This window comes from Microtus oregoni, unplaced genomic scaffold, assembly GCF_018167655.1.
Source record: "Microtus oregoni isolate MIOR12 unplaced genomic scaffold, Mior012 000046F_ref0000063, whole genome shotgun sequence".
Lineage (NCBI taxonomy): Eukaryota > Metazoa > Chordata > Mammalia > Rodentia > Cricetidae > Microtus > Microtus oregoni.
In genome coordinates this window covers 16,301,576-16,328,509 of record NW_024543220.1, presented here as the reverse complement: position 1 = coordinate 16,328,509, position 26,934 = coordinate 16,301,576, and the positions used below count along the sequence as shown (strand labels likewise).

The 26,934-nt window shown below is 49.1% G+C and overlaps 1 protein-coding gene across 2 annotated transcripts in view; it reads right to left on the bottom strand.

Annotated features, from left to right (window-relative positions):
- Nucleotides 1–323: 323 nt before the first annotated feature.
- Nucleotides 324–26,934, bottom strand: part of Ubash3a (ubiquitin associated and SH3 domain containing A) — a 30,921-nt gene continuing 4,310 nt past the window's right edge. Inside the window, exons 3-14 of one of the 2 annotated variants that reach the window (XM_041635016.1) lie at nt 24,918–25,104; nt 23,536–23,734; nt 20,763–20,932; nt 19,417–19,625; nt 10,266–10,392; nt 8,334–8,433; nt 7,407–7,529; nt 4,532–4,624; nt 2,899–3,043; nt 2,197–2,303; nt 1,222–1,331; nt 324–461 (exon numbers count right to left, since the gene is read on the bottom strand). In XM_041635016.1, the coding sequence (XP_041490950.1) occupies nt 324–461; nt 1,222–1,331; nt 2,197–2,303; nt 2,899–3,043; nt 4,532–4,624; nt 7,407–7,529; nt 8,334–8,433; nt 10,266–10,392; nt 19,417–19,625; nt 20,763–20,932; nt 23,536–23,734; nt 24,918–25,104 (1,708 nt within the window). The remainder of the gene's footprint in view (nt 462–1,221; nt 1,332–2,196; nt 2,304–2,898; nt 3,044–4,531; nt 4,625–7,406; nt 7,530–8,333; nt 8,434–10,265; nt 10,393–19,416; nt 19,626–20,762; nt 20,933–23,535; nt 23,735–24,917; nt 25,105–26,934) is intronic. The other variant, XM_041635017.1, reaches the window with a different exon arrangement.

The window sequence follows — 26,934 nt, the reverse complement described above, 5'->3', positions numbered from 1 at the left end:
GCATCTTCGAGTGTGGGGGTGGGGAGTCTTTAGTTCCTGGAAGGAAGGCGGTTCCTTTGTTCTCTTCAGCCCAGCACGCATGTCGCAATGTGGTGTGCTAATCCGGACCTCCGCTCTGACTTCCAAAGTCAGGCTGGCAGGGTAGCAGATCCACAGCTGGCAGTAACCAAGGCATGAGCCATGGCAATACCCCCGAATATCAAGTGTATCTTGTGCTTCTCCAAGTCGCGGCAGACAAGGGACTAGGATGCTTCTGTAATCATCATCACAGCCTCATGCCTTGGCTTGGCGCAGTCACCTCTTGCTGACTAGCTGGTGTTGGCTCAGTGGCTTGAGATCCAGTTCTTCCAGTTAAAGGCCGAGTTGGCCCCGTGGGTCAGTGTCTTCACTGGCGGGTTCACCAGCTCCCATTTTCCTTCCTCTTTGTCTTCTTCACAGAAACACATCCCCAGAGATGGGATCTGGAAGAGGGTTAAAAAGTTTATCGTGTTCTGTTACATGTCAATCAACATCAGGGTGCTTCTTAAGCCCACTGATAATGCTTCTATGTTATGGAGGAGATCAGATGGTGCCAGGCCTCCAGGGTGCCATGGAACCAATGCCAACCTCTATCATGTTACTTCCATCTGGGGATGATCGGCCCTCCCAACAATGGGACCAGGGTGAGATTGGTCATAACTTGGAGTAGGGCTGCTAAGCGTTCTGGGAGCCATGGGTCAGTCCTCTTTTCCTACAGAATTACCTGGTCCAGAAGCCTATGGAACCCTGCCAGCTAGCTACAAAGTACCTTATTCCTGCCTCGCTGCAGGCTCAGGACTGAGGCTTCAGACCACGGAATAAAGAACAAAGTGAACACTTAGACCCCCATGCCTTCATCTGTAAGTGGATCTGGCCCAGGGATCCTTGTGTTGAAGGCTTTCCTGTCCACATGCCTTTCCTACCCCACCTCACCCACTTTTTAATGTCTAAGAATTCTTTGGTCAGCCAAGATTTGCAAAAATCCCAATATGCATGGAGAAATCTGAGACCGCCATGCAGTGACAGAATGACGGGCCTGTCCCACGGCTCCAGCAGACATGCCCTCCACGGGAGCAGGTGGGCACATTCGCATGGTGCTGCCAGTCCTGGTTCAGTTGGATGCTTGTTTTCTTTCTATAGAGAGTGCTGCAACCCTGTGCTTGCTTTACTCGGCGGTAAAGGAGGCATAAGAGGCACACATACCTTTCTTACCAACTGGGCAAAATCTCCACATTCTCTGGGTGGGAGCCTGAGGAGTGGCCTAGTGCAGGAGTCGAGTGCTGAGCTATGGCTCACGATGAGGGTGACACCCACTGTAGACAAGACACCCCAAGGTCAGAGCAGGCACAGAGAGCGCTTTGCAAGACAGAGGGCTCCTCAGAGTCTTGCAGGTCCAGCTACCATGCCCGTGTGAGATGATGGACTGGGAAGCAATGTTGGTGGGTAGACTCAGATATCTGTCCGTGATTTGGAGTGCCCTGCCTCCCACCTGCAGCCTGGGGATAGGGCTCAGTGCCTGTGTGCCAGCTTTAGAGATGGCATAAAGGGGATCGGAGCCACTCTCCTCTGTGGCTGGCTGCCTAGGTCCTGTCAACCATAGGAGCGGTATGTGTTGGCTAACACTCAGACCAATCCCATCTCTTTAGCTGCCTTGTCACTGGGAGCCTGAGATGGTGCCTGCATTAGATAAGGATTTGCAGTGTCCCTGGGCTCAGGAACCTCCTCAGGTGACATGATGGGTTCCAGGCAGCCGGAGAGTGGTGTGGGACCCAGCACCTCTGTGTGTCTTTGTGCTGGACAAGGTGAGCTGGGAGAGCTGGGACCATGGCTGGTGGTTAGGGCAGGTGAACTGTGACTCAGCCTCACTTTTCTTAGTGATGGCTGCTCCATCTTTCTGTCCTTCCGGGTTTCTGTTGTTCCCTTCAAATTGATCTAGTCTTTGGGCATGGATAGTCACTGAAGATCCTGGTGTCCTTTAGGGCCCATCAGTGCTCAGCACCAGAGCGTGCAGGCCCAAGTAACAAGGGGTATGTGTGCTGCATCTACTCCCTGTTGTGATGGAGAGGAGATATTATCCTGGCCAGAACTTGGGGGTGGGGACATTAACAGCCCAGAATCAGCCAATCCCATCCCAGAGAACCCTGAGGGTGTTCCTCCTCAAACCAGTGGGACACTCACTGTCCTGGGGGCATGTGCTGATGATCTGTCCCATGCTCACGGCGCACCTTTCCACGTACTGGTCATAGCTCTCAGCTGGCATGAGGGAGCAGCGGGGGAAGGCAGGCCTAAAAGGAGGATGCAGAGAGACATGGCTGCTGTCCTAGAGCCTTCTGGTGGCCATCTGTGTGTGTGCTGGAGTGGCTAAGAGGGACCACGATCCTCCAGATGGCCTACCAGGCAGGGCTCATGAGTGCATGACCAGCAGGGGCTCCTGGGTATGCTCCGTACCAGCAGAGGACTATGCTACCCCCAGCATGGATGCTCACTGAGCAACAGGATAACTGTAACTCCTAGTCTACCCAGAAAAGGACAAAGACACCCCCCTTCACTGGGACCCCTTTCTGGATGAGGTCCATCTGTGTCCATCCTTACAGGGTCAGTTTTAGCAGGAGCACCCCATCTCCCACATATGGTCAGGTTCCCCAGCCTCTATCGTCTCCAGGTGATGTGTGTAGCTGTAGCTGCCTCCACCAGGAGTCTTGTTGGTTTAGCCGAGCAAGACCACAACCCTCAAGCCATTTCCCATGGCCTCCCCGCTGCTCATGCTATACCCACGGCTCATTCTCCCTCACTCTTCACGACAGAGCCCCACCTAGTAGCTAGATTTTCTTTAAGAAGACCTAGAGAAGCGTGAGTGGTGGAGAATGGGAAGGTACCTACCTGTAATCAGGGTCAATGTTGAAGTTTGCCTCTTTCAGCTCCTCCAAGGTCAGGAAGGTTGGAGTGGCCTTGCTGGCCTCCCACTTCATCCATTCGAAGACTCCAGGCTCAATTCTTATCTTCAGCTTTTTCTCAAGTTTGAGTTCTGGGGTTAGCGGAAAACAAGTGTGGACATCACCTAAAGAAGTTTCTTCATGCTAGACCCACCATACTAGTTAGTGGTTTTGTCAGCTCGACACAAGGCAGACACCTGGGAAGAGATCCGCCATCGAGAACATGCCTCCTTGAGATTGGTCTGCAGGGCGAGTCCCTAACTGTTCTGAAATTCACTACATAGAGTCCTTAAACTCAGAGACTTGCCGCCTCTGTACCCCAAGTGCTGAGACTGAAGGTGTGCACCACTATGCCTGTTTCCTTGATCAATTACTGGGATGGGAAGGCCAAAAGCACCGTGGGTGGTGCTGTGCTTAGACAGGTGATTCTGAGCACTGTAAGAAAGCAGTCTGAGCTCCTCCATGGCTTTAGCTCCTGCCTCCAGGTTCCTGCTTTGAGTTCCTATCAAAGCTTCTCTGACTGGTGGGTGTGTCATGGAAGTATAAATCAAATACACCTCTTCCTCCCCCTGTTGGATTTGGTTAGTGTTTTATCACAGTAATGGAAAAACAAACCTGGGCACGAGCCCAGGGAAACCCTTCACAAACGTGTCTCTTGCGTGGCAAACAGCATCCTGGGATGTAAGCACAGCACTGCTGTCTCTGAGACCCAAACCACCAGGCAGGGACTACAATGCTTTGCTAGGGGACACCATAGGCAGCAGGCCCACCATAGGGTGTGACTCTAACTCTAGATACAGCTCATTCAACCCATGCCACAGCCTTGATAGAATGATATGGTGATAGTAACAGGGAGCCCTGGTGGGCAAGAGGTAACGGGTTAAAGAGAAACACCTGGAACATTCTGATTCCTCACAACTCACCCTCCCCAAGCATTTTCTATCTTGACCGAAAGACCCATCAAGTAAGGCTGTCTGGGATGAAATTGTAATGGAGAGGGGTTCTGACTAGGGGCAGGGACCCTGCCTCCTAACTGCTGACCTTGGACGGGAACGTTGTTCTGCAGTGAACAAGGAGGGTCTCCATCCCCTGCTGTGTACACTTTCATGACCCCCTAAGTGTGGGCAGAACCCGTGTGACCCCCAGCTGCCCACGTGGCTATATCACATTGCATGACTGAGGGGATCTGCTAATGGGTCCCTGACAGCCAGGTGACGCTGGACAGCTCCCTTTGAGCATCAACCCTGCTCCTGGATGTCATGCATGTTGGATCTAGAAGGGTCTACAACAGCCCCAGCTCTCTAGGTTCGTGCATGTTCCTTTATAATTACTGAGACACTTGGGGGAAAGGAGCCAGAGGAGCAAAGTATGATGACAGACATTGACCCTCTGACACCAGTTCCCATGGGTCCTACAACCCTAGCGTTCTAGGATGTTAGTGGCTCATTTCTTTCAAGCAGCCCCCAGAAGGCAGTTTCTAACTGCCTATTGGCTTAGATGTGGCCTTCCCTGCCCATCATCTCATTCACCCCACCCCTCCTTAATCCCCATGGAGAGTGGCCTCAAGATCAACGACCCACCTTCCAGGATGTGCTTGGCTGTCTGCACACAGCGCAGGGCCGGTGACACATAGACGGCAGTGACTCTGATGCCGCTGTCCAGCAGAGCCTCTCCTGGAAAACAGGCAGTAGGAAACACCCTTCATGCACCAGCCCAGGATGAGGGCTTGTCATGGCGGTGGGCAGGGAAGAATGAGGCTCCTACCACGGCTGTTCACATCTGCGGGATCCCCCACCAGGTTAGGGGAGAAATTGCAACTGTGACCAGCAATCGTTCTTGTGACTACATTGTATTGTGTGGTGGAGGGGTCTGACCTGGGGTCAGTGAACCCACGGGTAGGGGAGGTTCCTCCTAGCTGGTCACAGAGCAGGAATGAGAGGAAACCAAAGAGGGATGTACTTGGCATATGACCCATAGTCCTTGGTTGTGTTGAAACATGGAGGGGCCCATGTTATAAGGCATGGGTGTGGCCTCAGAAGCAGAGCGTGGCCAGTAGCTGCCAGGGAAGGTCCCAGGGCTGCATTCCTAAGGACCTGAGTTCTGCTCACAGCCTGGGTGAGTCTAGAAGGAGGCCTGGGCTCCAGATAGAAGTGACTCTGTGGGCTGAGAACCTACCATGCCCTGCTTAAGTCAGGTCTGCACTGTAGGCTTAGCATGAACATTGCTTTATATAGTTATGGTCTTTTAGTTGGTCACTTCAAGGCTAGTCATGGCTTGTGGAATGACAAGCTGTAATCCAATTGTGTTTTTATGTGACATCAGAAGCCCAGCTGGTGGCAAAGGAAGCTCCATGGCACAAGAGGGATCTGGCATGAAAGCCAGGAGGCTTGGGGATTGTCAGCGATAGGCAAGCTGGAGTAGTGACCCCTGGTGCCTGAGGATGGGACCTTAGTCAGCCCTCCTTGTCTGTGATCTGTATCCAAGGATTGATAGGGTTCAAAATTATCAGAAAACACGATTGTGCTGACTATGCAGATTTCATGCAAAATTTATGGTCTTTTTTTTTTTTTAATATAAAGGATTTGAGTACCCATTGACTATGACCATGGAGGATCCTGGAAACTACCCCTCAGCATCCCATGGGGCAACAGAGAACAAGTTAAAATAAGGCTGGACTCTATACCAATGTGTCTTCTGTAAAGGAGAAGGCTGAGTAGAGACACAGATACAGAGGGATGATGGGAAGGCACGAGGCAAAGATGCCATGGAGCCACAGAGAAGGACAGGTCTTCCTTATAGCCTCAGAAGGAACCATCTGCTGGTACCATGACCTTGGGGACTTCAACCTTAGCATTGTCAGGTGACTAATGATGTTTAAGCCACCCAGGCTTTGGTACTAATACAGCAGCTCGGGATGCTCACCACCCATACAAGACACACACACTGAGAACTGTTCGAACATTTCCATAAGTGTTTAGGCATGAAGACAGGACTTTTAGGAGACACACACATGACACATGCATGCACATGTGTTCATCAGCCACATCGCCCTAAGAGAGAAGGGATCCTTTCAGCTGTGTGCAGCTTGTGTGTCCCAACCCCAGAATCAACTGTTGCTTCACTGGGAGCCTGAAACAGTCATAGAATGAATGCAGAATGTTCATCGAGAAAGCTGGCAGGGAAACAATGTGTACTCACGCAGGTGAGAAGGAGGAGAGCTGGTTCTGCTGGGTTCCTTTAGCTGGCCAACCAGGGACTGGGCTGTCCATTTGTTCCCTTAGGTTCAGTTTTCCGAATTTATAAGATGTGCACCAGACAAGTTCAGCAATCTCCTCAGCTCCCCAAATTAGATCTCATGGAAGGAGTGACTAGCCATTCTTAACTCAAAGTTCTGAGGGACAGTGCAATATAACCTGTGAAGGAGTGGGCCTTCACAGTGTGTGTGTGTGTGTGTGTGTGTGTGTGTGTGTGTGTGTGTGTGTATGTGTGTATGCATGTATATGGGGGTCGGAGGTCAACCTCCAAAGCCATCCTCAGGAATGCTCTTCACCCTTTAAGACAGCATTTCTCACTGTCCTGGAACTCACTGTGTAGGCTAGGCTGGCTGGCCTAGGAGCTGGCTGGCCAGCAAACCCTGGGGAGCAACCTGTCTCTGTGTTTCTAGCATGGGGAATATGAGGGCGTGTCACCACACCCAACTTTTTCATGTAGATTCTGAGGATCAAACTTGTGCTTGCACAGCAAACCCTTGGCTGACTGTGCCATCTCCTCAGCTCGGTTTTAATTTTGTAAGTGATGCTCTTGGTGCATGTAGTGTTCATTGATTGTCCTCTCCCTACAGTGCCCCCTCCCTATATTTTATTGCTTGCATCACCAACCATCCATTACTAGATCAGATTGCTGTACTTTCGGTCCCTAACTGTGTGACCCTGGATAAAATCACTGACATCTCTGTGGTTTAAATGAGAGTGCCCCCACCCTGGGCTCACATATTTGAATATTTGGTCCCCAGTTAGTGGAACTGTTTGGGAAGGATTAGGAGGTGTGGCCTTATTGGAGGAGGTATGTCACTGGGGGAGGGAATTGAGGTTTAAAAAGCTTAAGTCAGGCCCAGGATCCTTCTGCTTCCTGCCTGTGGATCAGATGTAAGCTCTCAGCTACTGTTCCAGTCCATGCCTGCCTGTCTATCGGCATGCTCCCTGCCGTGATGCTGATGGACTAACCCTCTGAAATTATAAGCAATCCCTCAAGCAAATGCTTCCTTTTATTAATTGCCTTGGTCACATATCTTCATAGCAATAGGACAGTAACTAAGACCATCTCTGTGTCCCTGGAAGGGCAGAGTATGGAAGATGCCAGTACTGATGTCAAAGGATGCACGGCGGGGGCTCAGTGTGTACAGCTAAGATCATTGTTAGCACTGTTACTCTCTGGTAGGAATGCTCTTAAACATACCAGCAAGTCTGGCCTGGAAAATTCCACAGGACGATAAAGGCGGATCATTTTCAAAGTCTTTGATGCCATTGCTCCTCCTGGGCAGGCTGCGGGGGAAGTTCAGGTCCGGCCTGTAGTATTTTCCTAAGGTAGAAACAAGTAGAAGACATCTGGGAACATTGAGTCAGATCCCTTTGTCTCTTAAGATCCCTAAACCGAGATCCACATGGGAAGGTTATTGTCTAAGCCTTGCCAGTGTTGTTTGTTTCTAGAATGTTCTCTGTGATGTGAACTCAGCTCATGGAGCAAATATTGCTTTTCAGGCCTGTGACATATTCTCAAATGCAGAATACATGGGTTTGAGCCCAGGGACCAGGGGCCCATTTTGTCTTCTCAGCACTTATCACTCACACAAGGGGAGGAAATGTGTCTCTCCAGGACAGGCTTCTGGGGGGGGGGGTATCAGTGTGTAGTGTGAAGCCTCTAGTGTGTATTGCTGCTGCTAGGACAGTACACACTTGGCTGGAGGTGCCCCATCTTGGGAATTCTTTAGTCAGGTGTTTGAATGCAGGGCCAGAATATGGGCTGCATGACACCCTGGTCTCCTTGAATTTGACAGTGACCTCTAAAATCTGTCAACCTGTTGGAAATTCTGACCATTAGCTCTGAGCTGTGGGACCAGAAACAAGCGGCTTAACCTGTCTCACCAGAGAAAAGGGGAAACCAGAATTGTCACATGTCACTGAGCTGATGCCAAGGGCTTGGCTCAGACACGTGACCAATGTGTATGGGGGTGGGTTTCCGTATCCATACAAGCGACACCAAAGCCTTGGGGCACTGCCATTTCCCACAGCAGCTCTGCCGCGGTGGCTCCACAGGACAGACTGTTGGGATTTAGGGTTCCTTGAGGACACGTCGGCTGTCTAGAGTCATCTGGACTCAACCTACCGTCGGCGGTAGTGCACTGTTGTAGCCACGACTTCCCAAAGACCTGGTCCACTCTCTCCCCATGGCGTATTACCAGCACCCCTCTCCTCATGATGGTAGCCTGGGGTGGAAACAATGGGACACAGAGTTGTCAGTCAGACTCTCTCTACAGTATCCACCAGTCGTTGCCTAGAGACAGAGTCTCTCACAAGATGCTCAGCAGCTAGAGTCCACAGTGATGAGGCTGGGGGATTGCTTCTGTTTCTCCCTAAGTTTAATTTCCTGGATACCACGACATCATAAAGGAGATGAAAAGAGGACTCACTCTGTCACAGACACGTACTTTTCAACTTTTTTGTCTCTTCCAAGTATCTATCTATCTATCTATCTATCTATCTATCTATCTATCTCCTTTATTACTCCCTCCCTTCCTTCTTTTCTCCCTCCCTCTTTCCCTCCCTCTCTTCCTTTCCCCTCTTTCTTTCTTGCTATGTCCTCTCTTTCCTCTCTCTCTCTCTTTCATTTATTAATCTATTAATTGTTTCCTCATTTACTGCTTCTCTTCCTCCTCTGAGGAGCCCTCCAGGACTACCCATGTTTGAATCTGTCTCAGGGCAGCTTTCTCGTAGTGCCCAGGTGTGTGTTTTGCCTCTGAGCACCCAGGCAAGAAGCCTTGTTCTTCCTCATCTTCTTCCTCTAGCTGGCCAGTCTCTGCTTGCCCAAGTGGTCTTTGTGAGTAGGACAGCCATCCTGAAGTGCACCTGAGTTGGGCTGAGGACCCCCGCAGATATCAAAATTCAGAGATACTCAAGTCCCTTGCAAAAAAATGACATGATATTTGCACTGAACATAGACACATCCCCTGTGTATTCTAACTCATCTGCAGGCAATTTAAACACCTAATGCCATTTAATGCTATGTGAACAATAGCTATGCTGTATTGTTAGAGAACAATGGCAGGGAAACTCTGTATGTGTTCAGAACTGGTGAAGTCACTGTCTGTCTTCCTTCCTTCCTTCCTTCCTTCCTTCCTTCCTTCCTTCCCTCCCTCCTCCCTCCTTCCTTCTTTCCTTTCTTTTTCCTCGTTTTTCTTTTGAGACATGTTCTGACACTGTAGCCCAGGCTGCCCTGGAACTTTCTATGTACCCCAGGATGGTCTCAGACTCACAGCTATCCTCCTGCCTCTACCTCTCAAGTACTGGGATTAGATATCTGTCACCACAGTCAGTTTGGATCTTGAATGTTACTCAAAGGCTTGCATGTAGAAGGCTTGCTTACCAGCCTATGGTACTACCAAGACAGGGACCTTTAAGAAACAGGACACTGGACTAGAGACTTTGAAGAGCTATTGGGATCCAGGCCTTTCCTCTCTTTGCTTTCTGGCCTCTATCAGGTAGCCAAGTCTCTTCTACTGTCTGTATCCATCATGGTAAGTTGTACCACCACAGGCCCAAAGCAACAGGGCCCAATGAGGATGGACTGAAGACTCTGAGACCATAACAAATGATCCATTTCATTTTGTGAAGCTGGCCATTTTAGGTATTCTGTTGCAATACTGGGAAGCTGAGGAAGACAAGAAGCAATCTTCTATGTTTTCCACCCCTACTTGGTTGAATCAATGGGGTACAGAGGCCATATTTTATTTTGTTTGGATTCTTTGCCTGACAGTGTCTACGCCCTCCTTTTTGGGTTGTCCTTTGCACCTCACTGTCCAGGGCACAGGCCTACTGTGCTCCTGGGGAGGCCTGTGCTTTGCAGAGTAGCCTGGGGGCCCTTAGCAGTAGGTATCATTCTTCAGGAGGGGCTCCTATGTGTGGGGGGTCCATCCTCATTTGGGAGAAAAGCCAAACTCTGGCAGTCATGTCTAGCAGGGTGCTAAACCAGCAAGCACAGTTTACTCACAAAAACAAAATAAAACAACAAACAAACAAGCAAAACCCAGGGTCCTGTTACCTGCAGAGCCTGTATGCTGCTAATGTTCCTTGACATGGATGGAGGGTGGAACTCCCCATTTCTTCTGCTGCTGGCATCACCGTCCTTCCTGGAGTTCAGGTCCATGGCTAGACTGAATGTGTATGTCCTGTGGGGGACGAGGAGAGGCAGTGAATAGAGACATAACATGTCATCACCATGGTATCTGATCATAGATGTTCCTGGGAATATCTTCATCAACCTCTGCAGTGAGGATCAAGACCACGAAATAAAGTCAAGTCTGCAGCATGCAGTGACTCTGAAGTGGACAGGTCCCCTGTGGTTGACTCTCCTCAACCATCCATGAGGTATGTTTTCATTTCTTAGCCCTTTTCTTATAACAGATTATCACATGGCAACCAACAGCTCCCCATGGTTCCAGCCCGAAACCTGTCTAGAGCTACATGGCATCATTCATCCTGCGTCTTGGCTGCCGCTGTCTGCCTGACAACTGTGACCAAGTCCTGGGCTGTCTGTGACTTTGTCGTATTTCTGTTCAGCTGGAATCTCTAACTCACCCCTGAATGATCTGGAAAGCCCCATCCCACCCTCTCGGAGAATCTCCAACAAAGAAAAGGTGCCAAAAAACCCCAATTTTCCATTTCTGGTGACTACTGCAACTTCCTCCCCTGTTGTCTACAGCCCGTGTCCCTGACTAAACATTCCAGCTTTTGACCGTACCTGGGCACCCAGCTGGTGGCAGACACATCATCACCCCTAGCCTACAGCATATATAATCTCCCTGGTTTAGTTTGGGTATGTGGCTTCTCCAGCCTCTATTTCTGGAACTGGAGAACCCATCCAGGAGTTGCTTTGTTCAAATAAGCCTGTTCTTATACTTTTTCAATTTGACTTAATCTGGCTTACTGTGTTGGTGGAGAAACCTATTATCCAGGTACAGAAAGTCTATTAATTTTGACATAGTTCATGCATTTAAATGTTTTATTTTGTTTTATGTAAATGGAAGCTTTGCCTGTGTGTATGTGTTTGTTATGATCTCAGCCATAGTATGGTTGACACTTCTGGGTTCCAGGGCCATGCAAGTGCAGACAAGCCCTCAGGCATAACCCACATGCAGCATGGTTGCATCGCCTACATATGATGCAACTGCATGAGCCCTTGCATGCATGCATGAGCTCCGTCATCTGCATATGAAGTAACCACGTCATCCTCCCATGCGCATGCGCTAGGCAGCCCTTAAAAGCTGGACATGCCATCTTCAGCCCCCCTCCCCTTTCTGCACACCGACCTCACCAGGCCTACCCCCCCCCCCCCCCTTAAACTCCTAAGCAGGTTTGTTGCTTATTCCGTGTTTCCTTCTCACTTGTGCCAGGTAATTTCATTGGTGCCATGACCCAACCACAACTGTCATCTGTAACAGGGAGCCGCGGGTAAACATCATGGTATCAGGACGGCCCATGACCTTTCTCTTAGACAATGGAGCCACATACTCGGTACTGAGGAAATTCTGGGGGCCTACCTCTCCTTCTCTCCTCGTCTGCCCATTATACGAGCCTGCTCTGGGTTCTCTGCATGAGCCCCTTCTCCATCCCATTACTAAACCCTTCCAGAGACTCCAGCAAGCCCTTATCCAGGTCCTAGCTCTTCATCTCCCAGATTTAACTCGTCCTTTCTCCCTCTATGTAACAGAGAAGGAGGGATATGCCCTTGGGGTCCTAGGACATTAGCTGGGACCTTCCTTTGCATATCTGTCAAAGAAGCTGGACCTTACATATGTGCTGGGGACCCTGCATATGTGCTTTAGTGGCCGCTGAGCTTCTAACTCATGAGTAAAAAAAAAACTAACCTTTGGATCACCCACCACTATCTTCTCCCACCGCAATCTGTTCCAGCTCTTAACTTACAAAGGCTTACAAATCTTACCCCTTCCCGAGTTCTTTCCCTCCATAGTAGAATATGCCACACTCACTTTTCAATTCTGTCCACCCCTTAATATCTCAAATCTCCTACCTCAGTCTAACACTTATTCCTGCATAGAAACCTTAGAGGATCTACCACTCCACCCCTCACATATACAGGAGGGCAAACTATCCCAGTCCACTTACACTTGGTACACAGATGGCAGCTCCTTTTTATGTGAAAGGGCCTATAAAGCAGGCTATGCCATAGTGTCAGATATACTGGGGTGATGGAGACACAGGCACTCCCTGCCCATACCACTAATCAGCAGGCTGAGTTAATAGCCCTTACCCCTGCCTTCCAGTTAGCAAAGGTTCGATCTTTAAATGTTTACACAGACTCTAAATATGCATTTCCTATTTTCCTGTTTCACACAGCTGTCTGGAAGGAGCTTGGGCTTCTTACAGTGAAAGGAGGATCCACAACTAACTCAGGTTACATTATGGACTTGTTAAAAGCCTCCCATCTACCCAAAGTTTTAGGAATTATTCACTGTCAGACTCATCAGACCAACAGTTCCATTATTTCTAAGGGAAATAACCGGGCTGACCAAGCAGCTAGAACAGCAGCATTCCAGAGCCCAAACCTACCTCAGTCACCTCAGGGGGTTCATACATTACAGCCCACATTCTCACAGATACCCTGACATCCAGCAAATTCTGCCCTACCTACATCAGCTCTTTCATCCTAATAGCAAAGCTCTGTTTCATTTTGTCAGGGCTCACCTCCAACTCACCCCTGAAGGATTTAGAGTTCTTAAAAGCTATCACTGCCTCTTGTAAAATCTGTCAAAAGTCTGATCCCAAGATCAAAGATCATAGCTTCCCTTTTCCTACCTACCAGGCCAGGGGCTCCCTTCCAGGAACTGACTGACGGCTTGATTTTATCCATATGCCTACAATCAGACAAGTTAAATATCTCCTGGTTTTGGTGGACACAATGTCATGGTGGATTGAAGCGTTTCCCACCACTAGCAAGAGGGCTGAGACAGTTTCTGATGTTCTTCTCAGAGAAATTATCCCCTGGTTTGGAATCCCAACCTCTCTTCAGTCAGATAATGGCCCAGAGTTTACTTCCCAGATCTCTCAAACTTTATCTATGGCTCTTAACATTCCCTGGCATTTTCATATCCCAAACCATCCTCAGTCTTCAGGGAAGGTAGAACGAACTAACCATTCCTTAAAAAATGTTCTTGTTAAGATGTCACAGGAGCTTCACCTTGACTGAATAAAACTTTTGCCTCTGGCCCTTCTTAGGCTTAGGGCTCTCCCCAAAAGACCCCTTTCCATCTCGCCCTTTGAACTCATGTATGGGCAGCTGGTTTTAACCCCCGGCCTCTCACCTAAAACCTCTCCCTTTCCTGATCATTTGCGTACTCCGTGTTATCCCATCCTCGCTCCCTATTATGGGACTTTACTGACTACTCATTACCTCAACCATGTGCCAATTCATGCCCACTGCTTATTAAAATAGGAGATCGGGTTCTATTCTCTCTCCCAGACCAACGCCCCTCACCCCATTCCCCTAAATGGCAGGGCCCCTTTAAAGTAATTCTTGTAACTCCCACAGCTGCCAAGCTTGAGGGACTCTCTCATTGGATCCACCTGTTTCACCTTAAACCTTTTACTCTTCCAGATCAAGATACCCCCTCGTATACAGTAACTCAAACAGGGCCCTGTTCCCTTATGTTCCAGAGGACACCAAGATCAGCCACCTTTTCTCCAGTTCCAGAAAAATAAAAGTTTCATCACCACACTCAACTCTCCTGTGCCAAAAACTCCGTCTATTCTCCCTCTTCCTCTTTCTCCTATCTGCTTTACCAACTTCTCTATATCTCCAATGTCATACTTAAATTTCCAGTTAACCACTCAGTTGTTATTACAAGGGCCAACATTAAACATAGAGCTGGAGGTACAAGGATTACGAAAAAGCCCAGGTGCTAAGAAACAATAATGAGTGTGAGGACATTCACAGCCCCAGACTCCAAAAACTCACAAAACAGACTTTAACATAACAGGCTATCACTGATTGCAGCAGTGTCTCCTAATGTTAAGGTAATACCATGATGCTAAAGAGAACAAGTGCCTTAAGATTTGCTTCAGGTAAAACATTGAGGGGTCTAATAATTCCCCCTTCTTTTCCTCCCTCCTCCCCACCGTCTTCTGTTCCAACACAATACTGTCATAATCATAAGCTTTTAATATGTCTAAAATTTATTTCTTTTCAAACATTTTTTATAAGCTCCAGGGAGCCAACTGGACCTATCTAAACGGACCAGACTCTAAATGTCCAGAATAAGTATCATTTAATTCTTCCATTTTCATTCCTGGTCTTGGGAACCCCTGAGAAATTCCCTTCTCCATTCCCCCCAAACCTCCCTCTATCTTCCATCTTGGGACTCTCCTCCCTTAATCACCAGGATCTAAAATTTTTCCCAGACATAATTTTCTGGGAAATTCCAGCATCTTGCAAGGTCCAAGCCAGCCAGCCAGTTCCACAGAGCCCAGGAAAAACACAAAAGTAATCAGCCACCCCAGGACATGGTCAAACATCTTAACTCTCCGATGCCCACAAAATCAGCAGGGAGCAGTCACTAGAGACCTTATGATGCCCCATTCCCACCCATTAAAGACTCCAAACTCCCCAAATTTTTGCCCCATCCCCACCCATTAAAGATCCCAAACTCTCCAAATTTTTATAACAAAACGGTGGAACGTTATGATTTCAGCCACAATATGACTGACACTTCTGGGTTCCAGGGACACACATGTGTGGACAAGCCCTCAGGTGTGACCCAAATGTGGCATGGTTGCATCACCTACATATGACGCAGCTGTGTGAGCCCTTGCAGGCATGCGTGATCTCTGTCATGTGCGTATGATGTAACGTCATCCCCCTGGGTGCACGTGCTAGGCAGCCCTTAAAAGCTGGACATGCCATCTCTGCCCTCTCTCTCTGCACACCGACTTCACAAGGTCTGTACCCCCCGCCACCAATAAACTCCTAAGCAGGTTTGCTGCATATTCCGTATTTCCTTCTCACTTGCGCTAGGTAATTTCACTCTCCATCATACCTATGCCTGACATCCATGGAGGTTGGAAGAGGGCATTAGATCCCCTAAGCCTGGAGTTATAGACAGTTGTGAGCCCTAGAGTGGGTGCCGGGAATTGAACCCAGGTCCTCTGAAAGGGCAGCCAGTGCTCTTTACCGCTGAGCTATCTATCTATTCTTATCATGTATTTTTTGGTTACCCACACGTTCCAGTCCTCTGTGCCTGTAATCGTGTCCTGTCCTGTCTTGATTTTATGGACCTTTTATGGACTCTTCCAGATGGTCTTGGACTGGAGAGATGGCTCAGTCATTAAAGGCGGTGCACATAGCCCAAAAGACACGGACTTTTCTTCATGCATTCTCCCACTGCAGACACCAGTGGGTTGGAACGCAGGCGTGAGTGGGTCCCGAAGATGGAGAGTGACGCGCACTAGTGCCACTGACAGCCCCTCTGCAACAAGCACGTCACACAGAGCAGGTACAGCGGAAGCATCCCGACACAGGAAGTGCTGGTGGCTTTCTTCTTCCTGAGGGCACAGCAGGGACACCTGTGTAACCGGGGCTCACGACTCAGACAGTGAAGCCGTCGTTATCTCTGGGTGACATCTGTGAACTTTACAGTCAGGGAGGAAGTCCCCGCTTGTCTTTCCATTAAAAAGGCAAGCATTGCTGGGGAAGGCAGAGAGGGCGGGCATGCGACATTTTTGTCGTTTTTGTTTTTCTCTTGGACTTAAGAGAGCCACTTAGTGGTTAACTTGTGCTGTAGAAATTGAGGCTTCCATTCCCTTTTGTTCCTAGAAGGGGGTCACCTTGGTGTGAGCCATCTCAAAGACAAAGTCCCAGGGTTACTGTCACACAGATTGGGGCTTCGATTACGGAACAGGTTTCATTTTCTCACTGCCCTGGAGACTGGGAGGTCTAAGGTCAAGGGGCTTGTGAGTCATCCTGGGGACTCTGTCCTGGGCTTGAAGATAAGATGGCATCTTCCCCCTGTGTCCTCAATGATTGCCCTTCTGAACAAAGTATAAGGTTGGGTAAGGGATCATAATAAGACCTTGTTTTTACCGTATTTAAAAGTCTTTCTTTAAAAAAAAAAAGCCCACCTGGGCTTCAGCATATGTATGTTTGGAGGGCTACCTCTCATTCAGCAACAGTGCTCTTGCTATGTAGGAGTCTTGTTTCGTGGGGTTTCATGTCTTCTGTGATGGGATGTCCTCACGTGGTCGGAAGTCAGCCTCAGGTCCTCCTGGGCTCTAGTTCTCAGCTCTTGCCTCAGTGATCTCTAGCTAGGCTGTATCCACACCCTGTGAAGATGCCTGAAACTGAGGTAGCTCAGGAATGTGCCCTCCCCCACAGCCACCTTCCAGTAACAGGTGATTCTAAGTAATAAGTGGGCGCTGGGTCAGGACTCCTGGGTCCTCAGAATCCTGTAGCCACCCTGAAGAGGTTACATGGGTGCTGGTGGGTTACAATGTGTTCACATGGCAGCCACCTTCAGGGCTGGGAAGGTGTCCTCTGAGCAGGAAGGGGCCTTTTTCCATGTGGTTTGCAGCTCTTTCCCTGGGCGGTGGCTTACCAGTGATTCTTGCTGTTTGTATCAAGCAAGCCTTGTGTGAGCCCTGTGCCTTGAGAGATACATGGCAAATGTCTATACAACAAGCTGTCTGCCCACAGCTCAACTATCTGTGCACACTGTTGTCTGACTGCATTCCCCAGTGATTAACACTTTCATTCAGATATGCCCGAACCTCTCTTGAGACAGGGTCTCTTTGTGTAGCCCTGGCTGCCTTGGAACTCCTCGGAAGTCTGCTGCCTCCTAAGTACTGGGATTTAGGCTGAGTGTCACCATGCCCCGATTTTAAACTTCTTTAAATGTTTAAAAGAATGTTTAGCAGCTATAGAAACCATAGCCGACCCAGCCTACAGTCACCCTAGTCAGCTTGGGGCCTGATGCTATCCTGTGAGAAAGAGGGGGGACCCCATCGGGTACACCACAGCACTCAGCCAGAACTTGCTTTTTCTTGCAATTTTTTGGAATATACACTGGTTCCTTACAGAAGCTGGTCTCGCAGGAAGGTCAGGGTCACAAGGTGGGACCCTTCTGTGGTGACACACGGAAAAGGAAGTGGAATTGTTGCTAGCCACAGCAGCTGCAGAATCCAGCCTGTTCCTTGCCTGATGGTTTCTCCGCCACAGTGAGATTTTCTGCCCTAGCGAGGAGAGAAGGATGAGGGGGCACTAAAGGACCCCTAGCCTCCTGGAGCCTGATGCCAACATCTCTGGTCCTATGTTATGCTGTTTCTAAAGCAGCTAATTGATCACGTGGCGTTTGTAGGAAGTAAAAGCTTCCTTGAGTTTGTGACATTGATCTCCCTTTTACCACTCAAGCTGGGAACTCAGCTTTCACAGGAGGAGGGTGTGTTCAGCTACGGGCCCTTGTGACTGACAATTGATATAAAAGCCTTGGAATCATGGCTGAGTTTTCCTTCCCGAGTTTATAGTTGTGCTCCTCAGCTCTTATGAATTAGCATATGAGGCTAAGATGACATGGAACAGCCCACTGCAGAACTGGCTGAATCCATGCATTTTAAAAGCTATTTTATATCACGGTATATAACAGATTCATAAGCACATATAAGAGTCCGCGGCTAGCTCAGTTGCTTAGCATACATGAAACCCATGTGATGGCACATGACTGTAATACCAATACTCTGGAGATGGAGGCAGGAGGATCAGAAATTCAAGGTCATCCTTGGCTATATAGCAACACAGTACGTCCCAGGGTAGCCTGGGTAGGGGTGGTGGGGGACCTACTCTGTTGTCAACTGCATTTGGTGGCCTTAGGGCACAAATGCTGTCCCTGGCTTCTCAAGCAACCCAGATGTAAGCTTAATTAACAGGAAGAAACAGTAGCATAGAACTCATCTGATCTTATTTAGTAGTTTTAAAAAAACCTCCATTTTAAAAAAATAACTTCTTGCCAAGTCATTTTCCCCATGAGCCTCTGCCAGTCACAGCTACACTTTTAAAATATGGTTTGGTAAAAATGACTAAAATCAATCATTCGCTTCGAATATTCAAAGTACGTTGCTTCTTAATTTATTCTAAACAGAGGTTTTAGCTACCAGAACATTTACCACACTCTTTATCCAGCTTCCAATAGGCACATAAATAAAACATGATTTTTGTAGGGTTTCCACATTTTTGCCTTGTGAATCAGCTTTGATAGAGAGACAGGAAAGAGCTCCCTGGATACAGTGAGGCTAGAAAATCTGTCCACAGACAATGTCCAGCAAACATGCATAGTGCACACAGGTACAGCATGCTTGTGTGCTTGTAAACACACACAGGGAAAAAGCAAATAAAAAGCCATGGTTATTCTGGCAGAGTGCACAGAGTGTGAAGGCGACAGCTGCTGCCCAGGGATGCCCACAGGACTGAGACACAGACATAGGAAGCTGGGGAAAGATCTCTGTGTTGCAGAAAAATGCTTAGCAATATTGTTCGTGGGAAACAGAACTGGGAAAGAATGGAGTTGGTTAAGTAGCTCAGGTTAACTCTAAGCACAGGGTCAAAGCTATCACCAAGCTCCGTGGGGGAGGAGCCAATACATTCCCAACACCACCACCACTCTAGTTCTGATCACTTTGAAAATCCTTAGCCTTGACAGATGGTGCTAGATGCTGAAATAAAGAGATCAGACAACCGAGCTGGAAGAAACGAACGATCAAGTGTATACTGGCTTCCGGGAAATACATTTACCAACAACCACATGAGCTCAGGGAAGGACCCCAAGCCAGCCATGCCAGGATCACAGCCTTGTAGAACCCCCAGCAGAGGACCCAGTTAAATCTGTGTCATTTAGTTATAGAACACTAGAAAATTGCTAGCCCTCTTTAGAACACTACGAGGCCCAGTTCTGACCTCTGTGTGCACTGTCTGGTGCTCATAAAAAGGAAGTTATTTCACAGTGCTATCTCAGGAGAGTAATTGAAGCAATCTGATTTCCGGGGGGTTATCAGCAGAAGCCATAAATAGACCATACACCTACCGTGCGTGCAGAGGGATAACGTGGCCAGTATGGGGACTGTTTTCCTAAGGACGGAACCATCTGGAAGCTCACTGTTTCAGGTGATAACTGACCGAGGGAGGATGTTCTCACCTGTGCTTAACCCAGGTGTCAGCCTCACTGGCTCGCTCGGTGTAGTTCTCTGGCAGGAAGCCCCGGCAGCCAGTCCGATGTGAGATCCCGATGGCCCAGCCCTCACTGGCTTCCTCCTGCTGAGTGGGGTCCACGAAGATGTATTCACCAGGACTGAGGACTAGCTCATCCGCGTTCTGGGGTTTGTACTGGAACAGCACCTTCAGGGTCTAGAAGGGAGGCAGTGGACCCAGGTCTTAGTGAGGGTTTGGCTAGGAAGCCATAGCAGTAGGAAGCCAGATCACCTCTGCCTAGCCTTCTGGTTCCTCTGATGGGTCTTATGCCTCCAAAGCCCCATCGTGCCTTTGTCTATAATACACAGTGTGCAACCAGCGCGGAGCAGTGTAGAACAGTGCCAAATACCAATACAGTTCATTGCCTGTCTTCCACCCATCTGCCTACTCATCTGCCAGCCCACTTGCCCGTTCATTTATCTGCCTGCTGACGTGTTTGTTCATCCTTTAGCCCACCCTCCACCCATCCACCCGTGCATTCATCTGCCTATCCACTCACATACCCATTTCCACCTATCCCTCCATCCACGTTTTCATTCATCAGTCTGTCAAACAATCTGCCCACTCATTTTTCCATTCATTCATCTATCCAGCCAGCCATCTGTCTACTCATCCATCTACCTGCCCACCCACCTATTCTCCCTTCATCCATCTATCTATCTATCCATCCATCCATCCATCCATCCATCCATCTACCCATCCATCCATCCATCCATCCATCCATCCAATCCATCCATCCACTTATTCACAAAGCCACCCACCTACCCATCTATCCACTCATCCACCATTTATCTATCTGTTTGTCTGTCTGTCTATCTACACACACACACACACCTGTTTCTCTTATAGGAAAGACCTTACAGTGTGACCAAATGTGTATATCCACCTTCCTTCATGTGAAGCTATTCACAATCTCTTGCGACAAGGGATTTGGAGACTCTCTCCTACTTATTCCCTGTGTGGCATACTTTCCTCCTCAACTAATCAGCTCTTAGGAAAGGAACCTCGGAATGAAACCCACCAAAATCATTAGGCAGGGTGAATGCATAAGCAAAGCATGGATTGACCCATCTTGACAATGGGCCTTTCTAATACCACGGAAGAGCTCTCATTGTCTTTTGAAATGACTCATCTAGAAAGGAATGGTACTTCCTAGAATCCAGCAGAGGGTATCCCCCTCTTCCCTTCAGGGAGGGGTGTAGAGCTGAGTGACAGCCAAGGAGTGTTCTTTTGTTCACCTCCTACTAGCAAGGAAGTCTGGGCCAGCCCACCAGCCAGGCCAGGTCCTCTCACCTGGTAGTGCACAAAACGCATGTCCCGGGAGTACAGGGCAGCTGTCCACTGGCAGGTGTGACTGGGCTGGATAGCTCTGGCCAGCTGCTCCAGGGTCCTCTGATGGTGAGGGTAGAACTTGTGGGCCAAGGTCAGGTGTAGTTGCTTGGTGCAGGGCTTGACGGTGCAGTCTGTGGAGTCAAAGAAATGTAAGATTCTGAATGTCAAATGAATATAGGGTGTTGGGGACCCATTCTGGATGTTGGGTGAGATTGGGGGTGCTCAGAACCTGTTCCTGAATCAGCCCTGCCTGCCTGGACCAGGCAGAAACCCTTTCTGGTCATGCCTCTGTTCTACCATGCCTGCTCCTTAGTGTTGGCGCTTTTTTGTCACAGCAGGGACTGGGCTCTCCCTGTTAGGAAGGATGTGGTTGGATGCTTGCAAAGTTTTTGAAGAAAAACAAAAGGTAGGCATGGAGATGTGGTTCCAAGTCTGCAAGCTAGTTTGGATGATAGCAATGCAGCAATGGCCCCTTCATTCTCAGCTGCACATACAGCAGGGCCTACATGCTAGGTCTAGGTCTTGGTTTGAGACAGAATCTCCTGTGTCCTAGAGATTGCTTTGACCTCATCGTGTAGCTGAGGATGACCTTGAACTTCTGATCCTACTGCCTCTATCTCCTGAGTGCCACGGTGTGTGCACTCCCATACCTGGCTTATGTGTTGCTAGGGACTGAACCTAGGCAAACCCTCTACCCACTGAGTTACAACCTCACTCCAGACCAATGCCTTTTGCTTGAAGAAGAGTCTCAGGAGGAAAATGTCTTGAGTGATGGCCTGTAAAACCCGCAGCCCGTCTAATGTTCACTTGACTTTCCTCCCTGGAGGCCCTGGTAGAGCTAAGGCCCAGGGCCTTGCAATGGCCTCTGACCCTGAGGACACCTTGGCATCACGGGAACATCCAGGTCTGGTGTCAGTTGGACCATAAAGCATTTCAGACTCTGAGGAGACAGTCCAGTGTCTTCATAGGAATGACACAGGCTTTGCTGTGGGGGACCTGACTTCAAGGCTCTTTTGTCCTTGTCACCAAGGGGCCTTGACTGAGTGCCATGTTCTGACTCAGTTTCCTCTATGACAGCTAGGACTTAGGAAAAAGATAGCTGGTTCTGGGACTCTGGAGTCCACGGGGGACTCTCGGTGCCCTAAAACTGTTTGCCACCTCTCTATGCAGGACAGGAAGCAAACAGGGCTTGTTATTCCCCAATGAAAACTCTGGAAGGCAGCATGACGCTAGGTACACCACAGCACTCTTCACACGGGGAATGTTTAGCATCAGCTAGACCCTGGCCAGGTCCCTGAGCCCCAAGCTTCTGGGAAGGCAGCCAGGACAGGTGGCACGAAGGTGTGTGTAGGTGATGGGAAATTCCTTTTGTGACTCTTTTTAGCAGTTGGGGAGGGTGGGCTCCCCTTGTGAGTCAGCAGGGTCTGGAAAAGAACCTGGTCTGGCTTCCCCAGAGACCCAGGGCTGAGTCATTCTGACTTCTGAACAGGCTTTTGTTTTTCCTCTGTTGCCCTGTGTACCTGGGTTCTGTTTCGCCGAGAGGGCTAGCGTGGACAGGGAGGGACTCGGGACACTCCTGAGCTGTCATCCCAGGAGGGACTCATAGCCTCTTAGATCAGACTGAGGCGCGACCTGGGAAGGCAGGAAGGACAAGCTCAGGGCCAGGAGATGGATAAGAGGTCAGGGCCAGCTCTCGGGAAGTGGAGCCTATCAATCAGAGCCCTGGTAGTGTTCAGTGAGGCAGAATGCTCAGTTCCAGGCCACCAGGATGGGTGAGCATGGCATTCAACTTCCTGCTGCAACAGGATAGCCAAACTGAACGGTGGCGTAAAACAACAGGAGTGTATTGTCTTAGAAATCTAGGCCAAAGTTCACAATCCAGGTGTGGGCAGAGCCACATTCCTTCTGAAGGCTCTCAGGGTGGGTCCTTTGGTGTCCTCCAGCTCCTAGCGGCCCCAGGCAGCCCTTGCCTGTGGCCCTATCCTGCCCATTTCTGCCTCTGTGGTCAAGCGGCCTCCTTGGTATCTCCATGTGTCGTTTCCAGGAAATGAAATTTTTTTTTGGGGGGGGGGTCACTTTCCTCCAGTGTGACCTCATCTCAACTAATTGCGTCTTTAAAGAGCCCACTGTTAAATAAGGTCCCGTTCTGAAGTTCCTGGTGGCAGGGGACCTTGTGTAACCTAGCACAGGGATGCTGGACAGGATTCCTGCTGGGCAGTATAGTTTCCTTATCCTTCTTTCCCTGTGTTTGCTTGTTCATCCCTCCCTCCCTCCCTCCCTCCCTCCCTCCCTCCCTCCCTCCCTTCTTCCTTCCTTCCATTCTGAGATAGAGTCTCATGTAATATAAGTATGACTCGCTTGCTATGTGGTGAAGGATGTCCTTGAACTTCAGCTCCTCTTGTCTCCCCTTTCTGGATTACAGGTTTATGAACCTCATGCCTGGGATACGTAGCACTGAGGATCAACCCTCATACCCTGCCAAGTACTCTTACCAACTGAGACACACCCCTAGAATTTCCTTCTCCCTTTTAAGGCGAGGCCTAGAAGACCCCTCTGGGGGCATAGGCCATGAGTGACTGGTATGCCGTTACCAGACACGAACCAAACTATCCCTCGGAGGACGGACATTAAAGAGCCGTCACCGTGGACAGGAGCTAATCCATCAAGGCTGTAGATATGGCTCTGCTGGGACCCAAAGGGTACAGTGTGTCTGCCCATGGCTGGGGCCCCCTACCTGCCAAGACTGATGCCTCTGAGGCAAACGCCATGGCAAATTCTCTGATGACGTCAGCAGGGCTGTCGTTGATGAAGAAGCCGAGGTAGCTGATGGAGGAATGGAGAACAAGAGGAACCAGGGCAGGGAAGGAGTTCAGGATCCTGCTCCCTGCACGCCTCAGAGCCTCATACAAATACTCCACCTTCTGGTCTTCACACTAAGGGAAGAGAAGTAGAGAATGCGTGTCCTCGGGGCTGTTGAGTTAATTCACCTGTTGAGAATCAAGGCTTAATCCCTATGGGCTGTCCAAGGCTCTGGGATACTCCAATGCAGCCCCTACAGCTACGGAGTAAAGAGTCAACCCCCATATTTTCTGCTCGGTTATTTGAGGCAACTTGGGTATGAGTCTTTCTGGAATATGATCCCCTTTATGTGCTTGGTTGGGACTCCCCTGACACTGTTCCCTGTCCTCTTTCCTTCTGTGTTCCTTGCTTGCCTCAGTTTGAATGTGTTACCTTCTGGAAATTAGCTCCAGTCAACTCTGAGGAAGCTCACGGTGTCCCACGGGATCCCAGCTCAGACCTCCAGAAAGCAACAGTTTAGTTCTGTCCCCAGAGACCTCTCAGTCTCAGGTGCACAGGGGTGCTTTGTGTATGCTTGGGAGATATTGTTTTCCATGGGATAGCTTCCAAAAGCTTCTTTCTTGCACATTGTGCTTTATGTTCCTCTAGCAGTGTGGAGTGGCAGGGGAAGGCTCTGTCCTGCTGTCCCAGGAGCAGGTGGGCCCTTTTCTAGCTCACCAGACAGAGGTAGAGAGGAAGTGGCTTTGGGTTCTCCTCTATGGCCTTAGGTCCAACAATCTCTGCATCCTCTTGCCTTGTCAATGCTCGCTGAGGAGGCTGGTGATTTTTACCATGTTTTTTTGTTTGTTTGTTTTCTCAGAGGGCCAGGCCCTGACATAGGGAAAACCCTGATTGTATCCAGCCTACACCAGTCCTCTTCAATATTCTCATCACACAGAGGGCTCTTGTTCTGTTGAGGACTTTGCTAGTCTCTGGGTAGACAAGGACCAGGGACAGCATCTGTCTTCCTAGAGGGGCCTATCACCTTCACAGCACCCAAATGTGCTCTTAGAGAAACTAAGAGAAAGATGCAGAGAGCCTGGGGTTGTACCTCCTTCTGCCTGGGGGTTGAAGACTCTCAAATGAATTGGGTCCTGAAGGAAGAATAGAAGTCGGCCAGAGGAGGGAAAAGATCCCCACAAAGGAGCCAGCTCATGCTAATGTCTTGATTAAAATAAATCATTTGTGTTCTGTTGTTGCCCAGTTACCAGAGACAGCTGCCGTCAGCTGCAGTGATGAGCATGCTTACCACCAGGGCATGCCTCTGGGTGGACTCACCGTGAAAAAGTCACAGAGTGTCACATGAGGGAAGACCTCATGAGCCCTGTTCTTCGCACACTGACGCTTGCTCTCCCTCCAGAACTCTTGCAGGTCTTCCAGCAAGGGCCCCGTGGGGCAGAGGAAGAGAGCGTACTCCTGGGGGATGGGGTCATCCAGAGAAGGGTCATTGCAGTGGCCATGCAGCCTGCAACAAAAAACACTGTCATGTCAATTGGAGCTGTCTCCATGGAGGACGTGCAGCAGCAGTGACACCAGCCCAAAGTTAGGGGCCTGCTGATCTCACACAAACACGGCAGGGCTGTGGCCAACCTTGCAAGTGGTGCCCAGTGGTGGGCTATGTGGCTGCGGGCTAGACCAATCGCATCCACTCTCAGTCCCATTAGAGCCTGCCAGTGCAGTCAAAGACAGAGGGGCTCAGACCCCAGTCTTCAGGAGAGGCCTGGTACAGGAACTTTTGTGCTATTAAAATGCAGGGAAATTTTTCACATTTTAACTTCATTGCCGATTTCAAATTAAAAGGAAAAATTGAAACCACAAAAGATTAGACAAAATTTCGGTGAAAACCACAGTTTTCTTTTGACTCAAGAAATATTTATTTATTTATATTTAAAAAGTGTTTATTTATTATTTATTGAGACAGCTCTGTCTACACACCACGGAGGCCTGGTGGTGATTCTGCTTGCCTCAGCCTCCTCGTTGCCGGGATTACAGGTGTGAGCCCCCACACCTGGCTGAGGAAATCATTCTATATAAAAGACTGCACCAGTGGCGCACGCCTTTAATCCCAGCACTTGGGAGGCAGAGGCAGGCGGATCTCTGTGAGTTCGAGACCAGCCTGGTCTACAAGAGCTAGTTCCAGGACAGGCTCCAAAGCCACAGAGAAACCCTGTCTCAAAAAACCAAAAAAAAAAAAAAAAAAAAAAAAAAAAAAAGACTGCACCAAGCACCAAGTACAAGTTCACTAAAACACAGGTAAAAATGGAAAAGACACAGCTTCTCTCACTGGTCAAGTTAGCATAGGTGTCTACTTCAGAGGGTCAAGGCCTTTTCCATTGTGTCTAAAGTGCAACAAGATCACATGCTTCAGCTGTGCAACCATTACTTAGAGCGACCTGCCAGCATGTGCAGAGGAAAAAGCTCAGTGTCTTCAATTAATAATTCTACTCCAAGACATTTGTTCCCCAGGGAAGAGCAAGAAGCACAGACCAAGATTTTCATGGAAAAATCTCTGTAAGGCATAAATAGCCAAGCAGTTGTCAGCTTCCTTAACACACACCCATTGTGATTGCAGCTTTCGAACGTAAACAAATTCCCGTGATGGTGATGTGCAAAGGGATGGGGCCTGCACCTCTTGACTCCCTGTGGACCCCTTTCCTGAGTTCACCCCGGTGGTACACTGCAGGCAGTCCATAGAGCACTGTGTACGTGCCTAAATCGTGAGCTCTTTCACGTGGAGAATAGACATCTGGGTACACTGCCAGCGTGAGTCTTTCCAAGGCTGTCTCACCAACCACCTTACACATACGGAACATTGCTTCCACCCATTTCCAAATCCAGGGACATTTTTAATTGCTTTCATTTTTTCCAAAGCTTCTATCTAGTACAGTCATCAAGATCTCTGTGTGTATCTAATTTTTTTGTTTTGTTTTGTTTTATTTAATCTCTGCATAGAGGGTGGAACTGTGTGGAGTTAGGTAGTCAGCGTCCCATGTTCCCAGGGCTGAGAGACACTGAACACAGTGTCCCTCTTACAGTGAGCGACTCCCACCTCTTCTCCCAACAGCATCCTTTGATTTACTTTTTGATTTAATGATGTCTTAATCTGTGCTTCCCTGCTTCCTGTAAGATGTCAGGACTACTCTCGGCTAGGTGTAGGGGACCTGCCTTCATCCCTCTTCCTTGATGAGTCTCATTTTTGGCTAGGCAGTTACTGGCAGGTGACATCCAGGTCCCTCCCAGCACTGAGCTTGACTTATAGTGTATAGTTTGAATCTGGAGGCTGGCATTGAAGCCA